General features: G+C 40.6%; 1 protein-coding gene across 3 annotated transcripts in view; it reads right to left on the bottom strand.

Annotated features, from left to right (window-relative positions):
- Window positions 1-325: 325 nt before the first annotated feature.
- The window catches only part of FHIP2A (FHF complex subunit HOOK interacting protein 2A), a 34,751-nt gene continuing 25,713 nt past the window's right edge, over window positions 326-9,363 (bottom strand). For 2 of the 3 annotated variants that reach the window (XM_069864251.1, XM_069864253.1), the window contains 3 exons: window positions 5,317-5,457; window positions 4,151-4,254; window positions 326-4,048 (listed from right to left, as the gene is read on the bottom strand). In XM_069864251.1, the coding sequence (XP_069720352.1) occupies window positions 3,943-4,048; window positions 4,151-4,254; window positions 5,317-5,457 (351 nt within the window). In that variant the 3' untranslated portion in view covers window positions 326-3,942. Of the gene's footprint in view, window positions 4,049-4,146; window positions 4,255-5,316; window positions 5,458-9,363 lie in introns of those variants that run through there. The other variant, XM_069864252.1, reaches the window with a different exon arrangement.

The following is a 9,363-nucleotide window of genomic DNA, read 5'->3' as shown; positions in this document are numbered from 1 at the left end:
AAATGAAAAGATTTAAGGATATAATAAAAACAAATGAAAGGACTTCAGAATCAAAAGCATGATGTAAAATGTTAAAACATTTTCTGTCTCAACGTCATCCATACAAAACCTACTTGTAATAACAGAAGCAGTTGCTTCACTGAAATTAATTTAAGAATATCCCTTTTAATCCTCCATGCATTTTTTAGCACAAAAAAAAGGAATCTACCACAACCTCCTTCATAAAACTCAATATTGTGTGTCTGGTCGTGTGGCTTTTTCAACAATTCCTCATGTGAAATCCCATCCCTCAGCAGCACCGTGTCAGTAAGTGACCTACACAAAGTTTAATAGAAAAAGTTTACTGAATATCCTCTGTTTAATGTAAACAAGGCAGGAGGCAAAACAAGGAGATTATATTTTATATAGTTACACTGTTTTACAGGGCACAAAGCCTTGAGGATCATGGTTTGAAAACCCTGGATCAGATGCAATACGAGATACAGATTTTTCCCTGCAGCCTCAAGTCTACTACATAATCCTTCGATCTTACCTCGCGCTTCGGTTTAGTATTTCTTTCCACGAGAGAAATAGCAAAAATGAAATGTCATCTGTGAAATTACACAGCAGGTTATGGTATACATTACCAGTTAGGAGGCCATTCCAGGATTGATTGTGCCCTGTAAAATCAAGTGTGACAATTGTTACACTAATCATAGTGTAAGCAAGCCCAGAATTCTGGTTCTTATATATATATATGTATATATATACACATTGGTGATGTACAACCAGACTCAAGCTGTGTCCCAAATCACAGCTCTTATATTGCACAGACAAATACATAGTAAGAACATTACACAGACAGGATGCGGATAGCAGGAATATTACAGTCATATGAGAAACTAAAGACAAACTCATTCTACCACAGCTACCACATGGCTTATTACAAAACCTTCTATACTGGAGTCTAAATCAAATATATACTATAAATGGGGAAAAAAAAAAAGGTAAAAAATGTGTCTATTTACACACAGGTGCATCAATGTTAAAATAGGTTTGGATCTGCTTTTCAAAATTAAAAATTATTCTAGTATTACCTCTCAAATATTCCAATCTAATACTAGAAGCTGGACTTCCTAAGGTGAGAATCACTTGCATTTCTCACTGACATGTGGAGGATCTGCATACACTGTGAACTTCATGCCATGTATTTTCCTCAGGTGTCCATCTCTGGGTAATAAATAACCACAAACACACACAGAGAAACAAAACGGGCACCTCAGTGATGTGCATAGATCGGAAAGGTGATGAAAACATGGACCTGAACTAACTTCTAACCTTCTCTTTAAAAAAAAAAAAAAGAAAGTGCATGAAAAATATCACAACAAAAATAATTAAATGAGTTCCATCTCTTAAGGAAGATTAAATCACTTTTACAAATATAAAGGTCATTAAAGGTCATTGTCATCATGGGTGGCAACTAAAGGTCTGTAGGCAGCGCTCACAAAAGGGGTTTAGGCCAAAGCAACTTTCAGGATTGCTTCATCTCTATCAGGATGGATCCATGTGTTATAAATTTAAGAACTAAACAATATTTGGTTTGCAAGAACATGACAGATGTTGCTGGAGACCAGATAATTATATCCTGAATTTAAGATTGCTGATAGTTACACCTACTTACTTTTCTCACGGACAAGCATGAAGGAATCACCTTTGCAGCTTGGTCACTGTTCTGCATTAAAAACCCACCAAGGCTGCAGCAGCCCTTGCAGAAGCTGTGAGATACAATTCCTCGCAGTGACATGAACTCAAGTATCAGTGAAAACAATAACAACAAGAGAGGTGATGTTATGCTTCCATTTGAGGTCACGCATCTCTTGAATGGCTTTATAAATTATTACATTACTTGTAATGCTCTTGCATGTTTTGTTTAGCGTTTCTTTCGCTTTCATTTATGGCAGTTTTATCATTTCCAGTTTCTACTGACACTGGGATGCTAGAAGTATCCTGGAACTTTAAAAATAAAAACTTTAAAATGTTATCCTACTATGCTACTTTGACCTGAAAACACTTTGGGACTGAATTCAGAAAAAAAAAGAAAAAAAAAAAAAAAAAAGGAGGTGAGGAAGTCAAACATGCTTTTGTTTGCCTTAAAAATGCAACACTCCATACAGAAGCCTCCCAGTACAGGGAGCCACTGCACACAGGTTTTATCTGCCAAAATGTATCCCCAGTTCCAGAACTGCTCTCTCCAACTGAACCTGTACTGGAAGCTTTTCCAGCAGGACCCTCTTTGCAGAATAAATTTAGCCCATTAACTGTGACACTGTTCTAATTAACCTGCTAACTTAAGAGGCCTCTCAACACCCAGGCTCCACGTATATTAAAAACCAAGACTTTAAAGGCATGGATCCTGAGCAGAGTCTGATTCTTGGTACAGTCTTGTAAATCCAGAACAAATCTAGTGACTGAGTCAATCGGTCTGTATTTGCACATGCATGATCACATCTAAAGTGGGTGTGAGCTGTGCAAATGGGATAGCAGGAAAGACAAACGTGGAAACACAATGGGAAGACAAGGAGCTAAACCTTGCCTGGCTACACTATTGGATTCACACTATTGGATTCACGGGAGGGGAAGGAGGTATGGCACATGCCTGTGCAGACAGCAGGACCGGCCTCTCATCCACCTTGTTCCATGTGACCTGGAGGTTAAAGCAGAGCCACCGGAGCCTGCCAGCACGTGTGGCAGTGAGCAGCAAGAACTGCCTGATGTGCAGGCTGCCATCACGCTAAAGTAATAGAAGCAAAGCGAGCTGAAGTCTGAATGTCCTTCTGCTTGCAATGTAAATGCCTGCCCTGGCTGAGAGTATTCATACTGAAAAGGATCCACCAGAAGAAATCGCTGCATCCCAGCATAACAAAAAGCAGATGTAAATTTTGGTCCTATATATGGTATCAATGCTTTAACTGAATTGGCATCTTTTGCTGGGCACTACTGCTATGGTTAGAGAAGCAATAAAACTATTTCTTAAACTGACAGAATGTCCGTGCTGCCAATTTGAAAGGCACAAAAGATTCTTAAACCAATTCAGGCTAAATAACAATTTAAAAGAAATTAAAAATACTGTTTCAGCATCAACTGCTGATGAACTATAATTAACTTCCCGTAAAGGTAACATGAGTTAAGCAGCTAGAATTCATATATCAAAACCTAAAGCAAATCTGGTTACGTAGATGACCTGAACAGCAATCACTTGGAATGACAGAGACAAACATGCTAGAAACATGTACACTTCAGATATATTTGTTAGGGATGTGATGCTGAATCAGGATTAATTCCATTAATATTGATTTTATACTAATCTTTCTCTTAACGTAATCCACTGGGGAATCAAGCTCAGAATTGGAAGAATCACTGAAACAAAAACGATCCCTCATTAATATATCCCCCTGGATGTGGATTTTTTTCACTTCTTCATTTTTAATAACATACATTGCAGCTATAGTTGTGATTTCCTTTCATATATCCAACTGAAAAGAAAAATAATTAAGACATTAAAATATTATAAAATTAATTTTTTAAAAGTAATATGGTCACAAAAAGTGAACTGGTGCATGTGAGCCCCAGAACATACAGAAGACCCAACCCTTTAAACATCGTCACCACAAGAGAATAACCAAGGTCTGATGTCTGTGGTTCTTCATGCAGCTTTTGCAGCTCTTCACACAGTGGCTAGAAATGCTATGTATTGGTTTTGCCCAATCATATTCTCGGTCCTTTTGAATCCCTCTCTCTTGCAATGTCAACACCTCATGAATGTAACTTGTCTTCCAGTTCTGCCAAATGTCAACGGACGCTTTGCCAGGAGGCACCACCTCTTCTTGTCTCGGTGTTACCAAGAGACTTTTTCGACTGGAACAGGCGAGGTGGTTTTTGAGCCTGGCTGCTCATCAAGGCTGCTTACGGTGTAGATGAGGCGTGATACTTCACAAACGCGATTGCTGCCAGCTCTTTGCAGAACTCTTCCAGCACAATCACGCCCTCTAGTAACGTCATGTGGTCAATGCTGAGGAAGAGGAAAACTATCAGCAGTGAACCAGGACTAGCACACACAACACACACAAAAAACAGCTGCGAGTCTTGGAGAATAAGCAATGTATTTACTCACATGGGCCCTTCTGGCTCCAAGCCCAACAAGCGTTTTCTGACCAGCAGAAGTTTGGGAGTGAAATCTGGGATGCGCTGGATTCTAACCATGAGGTCCCCAACGACCTGCAGAACACGATGCCAACAGCACACAAAGTTAACACCTTTGCAGAGCACCTGGCAGCAAGGTTAAATGACAGCTTTCAGCACCTGGAATGCAGACCCCCTTCAGCATCCCCACAAAACAACAGGCAGCGTATCTGCTCTGCTCCAAAAAAGGGGGAGTGGGTGCAAAAAGTGAAGAGACACAAAAGGACAGGAACTCTCGAGCCTTATGAGCTGTTGTCACAAATGCTTCCACTTATTTTAACTATGCTAACAATTAATCTGTCTTTGTAAGTGTTGATGCAGTCAACTGACCAGTAAATTCCTGGGTCCAGGGAAATGACTAAAAGAGAGAGTGAAGATTGTATTTTAAAATGAGGAGAGCTGCTGGGAAAAAGGGAGCTAAGCCCTCCATTAGCACTGGGCAAGCGCGATTACTAGGCTCCTGACCAGCTTAATGACAGCTGGTGCGTGGGGTAGGCGAGGGATCGCTGATGGAGAAGACAGCAGTGTGACAGGCATCCAGCCAGCACTTCCAGGACACAGGCCTGGCAGGAAGAGATAGAATCAGAGAGAGAAAAGAAAGGGAATTTCAAAAAATTCATGACTTCATTGTCAAGAACAGCCCTCATGAGGAAAAAAAAAAAAAAGCAAAAAAAAGAGGATAAGCAGAGCTATTCATCCAGGAACAGGGTATTCATGAGCGTCCCCTGCTTGTGTGTGAAGCAGACATCTCTCTCCAACTCTGGGGCCTTTTCTGACCTGACCTTGCCTGGAAGTGAGAACATCGTGACCTGGTCCTGTTTAAAGCAACATGTTGCCAGAGACGATATTTTGCATCTGCACCATGAAACTAAGCGAACAAATGATTTGCAAGACATGCAGAATGAAAATAAATGCTGGGAAATATTTTCCAACGTTCTTGGTAGAAAATTCATAATTCTGATTTTTGAATCAAGAGCTTCAGTATTTATTTTCAGTAGGAAGCCCTCTGACAACTTAAACCAGCCAGCAACTACTATCACCAACTACAAAATTACTAAATATATCCCTGCTGTAAATATTAACGGTATGTTTACTTACCCTGACGATAACAGAGAAGAGAGACCTGCAGCCAGTAGCTAGGTTTACATAAGGATCCAGAAGGTATTCATGTATATGAGGATGGGGAAACAACGATAGTTTGGACAACACTGACGTAACTTGTAAATTTACATCATAGGGCTGCAAAAAAAGGGAGAAAACAGTGCTTGGATAATGTCATGCTGTCTTCCATTCATCCCCCCAGTGTTTATTCAACTACTAAAACCTTATATACAGGGTTATGAGTATATAAAGATGAAAAGTTAAGATTAGACGACAGGCCCAAAGCCTCTGCTGTCCACAACAGGAGTGATGTGAATATGACAGTTTGGTGACTAGCTTAAAGGATTTTACCAATCCCATGAGAAACTGATTTCCACAAAAGCAAGTATTTTCACCATAGCTTCTTTATGTTCCAGTACTTCTCTTTTTTTCCATCTTTGATTTTTCCCAATCACAGTGAAAACAATCCAACATTTAAATTCTGCCTAAAATTTGCAAACCAGTGGCATTTCCTTCCATGTATCTAGTGGTAGGACAGATTTCGTTGACAGGAGATGGATAGGGAATTCCCTTGGTACACACCTATGCCAGCCTGAAGATGGTACCAACACCCAGGTGGCTTAATTCAACCTTGTTGATTTTACCTGAAGTGGATTACAGGGCCCTCTTTCAATTCCTCTGCATATGAGCAGTAACATCCTCAGTGGCATAATCCCACCTACAAAAGGATGATTTTGTGGCCTCAAATTATCACCTTTACGCTTTAAAGTTAGCATTCCAGAGATTAGATTCTTCCCTTTCCCAGACTGAAAGATTTGGAAGAATTCAGCTTCAGGTTAAGATAGATATATTTAGATATGTCTTACATGTCTAAGCTCACATTAGCCTACTCAACAGAGATCTGACTCTCAATATACTTGCCCACACACAAACATCTCATGCCACCTCAGATGCTCAAGAATATCTGTTGGTCTCTCAAGGGCTCCATAGAGGGTGGATCCTGCAAGATCTGTGTTGTAACAGCAAGAGAATATCCTAAGCATCACCAAAATGGCAACGGATACCTCAGTTCAGGCAACAGAGCTGAAATTTCTGTCGCTGCAGTCAAGGAAGCTGAGAAGGGGATTCACTTCACACTAAAAGAGACGTGGACTTGCTTTTCAGTCTAACAGCTCCAGACACTACTGGGGCTGTTCAGACAAAATTTCTGCTGACTGGATGTGGACACCTAACTAATAGTTCAGTGCCTTATTCCTGAATTCATTACCACACACTGCTGCACTGCAGAGGGAGTTGTCTTACAGATCTTTCGGAGTGAAAGCACTTATTTCTCCCAGTCAGTAGCTGTTATTTCTGTACTTGATATTCTAGCAATGGATTCATCCACATCTTCTAACAAATGAAGTTTCAGACCCTGGACCAGAGACGTTAGAGGTAGAAAAGATCCCCACGTCTTGAATTATTGTGGAAAAAATACTCTGCAGAAAGAGACACAAATTCTTTCTATAAATCCATTCCACTGAGCTGTAAGAGAAGGTCTTTAGTGTTGTTTGAGTCAGTCAATTCATTAGGAAGCTTTGAAGCCATGAGCATTATCGGATGTTCAGGACAAGGAAACAAAGCAGTAAAGGTGCTGCATTGTTCAGACAGATTGCTGTTGCGATTTGAACTAATTGAGAGCATTAAGGAAACTTGCTCCTTCACCCACAGCTTTTATTCCAGTCGATATGTCAGCAGAGTCAGTAAAACAGCCTTGTATGAGATAGCATCCTAAAAAAATTCTCTATAACTAAAAAGCTTAAAACCAGCAAAATTTGCAGTTCAGGAAATTGTTACAAAAGGAAACAGTCCCCATAGAAATGCACACTACCAACTGGAGGAAGGCGGTACAGTCTGGTACATGAGTTACTGGATTTGAATAGCCTTGAATCAAGTTAACTTCACTTGTGTGTCACAGCTGCCTTCTGTCAGGAACCATGGTAAGGATACTGACCACCTCTCAAAGTTGTCTGTTACCTCCTCATAAAAACTGAAGAACTACCTATCACATTGCAATAAAGCAAAACGAACACTGAACACAGCCTCTAAGCAGCACCGCGTCCCTGGGAATGGCTTTTCAACACTTTTTCACTTGGGTCGTTAGCACCCATTTCTGGGGCCTACAGGAAACCTAGGAGGGGCTTTTTATCAAGGAGTGCAGGAAGAGGACAAGAAGGAATGTTTTTGGTTTTTTTTTCTGAAAGAGGGGAGATTTAGATTAGAGATTAGGGAGGAATGTTTTCTTGTGAGGGTGAGGCCCTGGCCCAGGTTGCCCAGAGCAGTGGTGGCTGCCCCATCCAAGGAGGTGTTCAAGGCCAGGTTGGATGGGGCTTGGAGCAACCTGATCCAGTGGGAGGTGTCCCTGCCCATGGAAGGGGGTGGGACTGGCTGGGCTTCAAAGTCCCTTCTGACCCAAACCATTCCATGATTCTATGACTATGTCAAACCTGTCATTGATAGGACTCAGATGTCATCATTTTGGTTTTTTTTCCCCCCAGTGTGATTTATGTGTTTCACTGTAAATAACCCCTAGGAATTTCAGTTTGGATTTTAGCACAGGGTTTTGGTACAATATAAGAAGAGTTTACCCCTGCTGCCTGATTCAAGCAGTTCATTTTAATTCTTCTGGAGTCAAGAATCATTTTTGACACCACTGTTTCCGCCGCATCACCACAGATCGTAAGACTTTGCCTGACTAACCCAAATGTGTTTCATTCTGACAGTCAGGATATCAAAATGAGCACTGCATTTCCAAGCCAGATGCTATTTATGTTGTAATTGTATGTATCTGACACTGGGGTGTTTCCTAGGGGGCTTAACTTGGGTTCCTTACTTTTTATATGTATGTATCATTGCTCAAACAAGGTTTTTATACCCGTAAGTCTTGTTTTTCCCAAGAGCTGACAATGCCGAGATTTCTTCATAACTCCAATCTATAACCATTTCAGCTAGTGAAGTGTGCAGAACATGCTTACTGGAAGCAAAACTCTGAGAATATACAATACAGCGATGGAAGTCTTTGGCTTTTCTGACTTCTCGGCTACAAAGGTTGTTACTCTTGATAATCCTTCTCCCCTGAACACCTTCAGAGCTGACCTACAGCCTGCTACTGGCTTCCTGCCATGTTTCCTATGCATTTATGTGTTTAAATGGTTCTTGCCCTTCTTATGACCAGGAAAACTGGCACTACCACTGCTAGTTGTTTATTCTGCAGATAGCTCCACATGTGAAACAGAAGAGAATTGTACGAACTTCTGGTACTAATGCATTTGCAACAACTCTGGCAGGTTTTGCAGGGAGGGTAATCTAGACTTTCAGGGCTCATTCTCACTGACAAGAAAAAGGTATCTTTTTGACCTACAGCAGCCACATTGACTTAACTAACCTAAAAAAGGTAAAGAAACATTAAATTTTCACACAGGGCAACCTCCTTTCCCCCTCCCTGAACCCTCACCACACTTCTCCCCAGAAAGACGAGGTCACAAAGGCCACAAACACAGAAACAGGTCAGGAAAATTCCCCTTTCTTTAAATTCCTTTGTACTTATCTGGGTTTGACAGGTCACACCTTTTCAGAACAAGGAGCCAGTCAGATCATATCTCAGTTGTTTGCCCTTGGCAGTTACACTTCTATTATTTGAAGATAATCAAACAGGTAAAAAAGCTACTTTATATTGCAAATGGAGAAGGATATCATCTAGAAACCTTCCATGTACAATAAGTGTCTATTTTAACTGTGAAAAAATGGGGTAGGTGTTCATTGTGACGCAGCACGTTCTTTTCGTCTTACAGAGTGATGTAAACTGCTCCCTGAAAAAGACTTCAGATTGAAGTTAACTGAAACATGGCAGAAAGGATCTGTGCAGTATTTTACTTAATGTACCTGCTTTCCAAAAGTAAATGCTAGCAAATGAAAACAGAAAGAGTGATGCTAGTACTGAAGAGATTCCTAAGATACTGTCTTACAATCATCCTTTACCTTAAGGGTGTTCTTTTCCTACTTGTC

The sequence above is a fragment of the Phaenicophaeus curvirostris genome, chromosome 9, assembly GCF_032191515.1.
Source record: "Phaenicophaeus curvirostris isolate KB17595 chromosome 9, BPBGC_Pcur_1.0, whole genome shotgun sequence".
In the NCBI taxonomy this organism is placed as follows: Eukaryota; Metazoa; Chordata; class Aves; order Cuculiformes; family Cuculidae; genus Phaenicophaeus; species Phaenicophaeus curvirostris.
The sequence above is the reverse complement of the archived record's forward strand: the minus strand, read 5'-3'. Positions and strand labels throughout refer to the sequence as shown.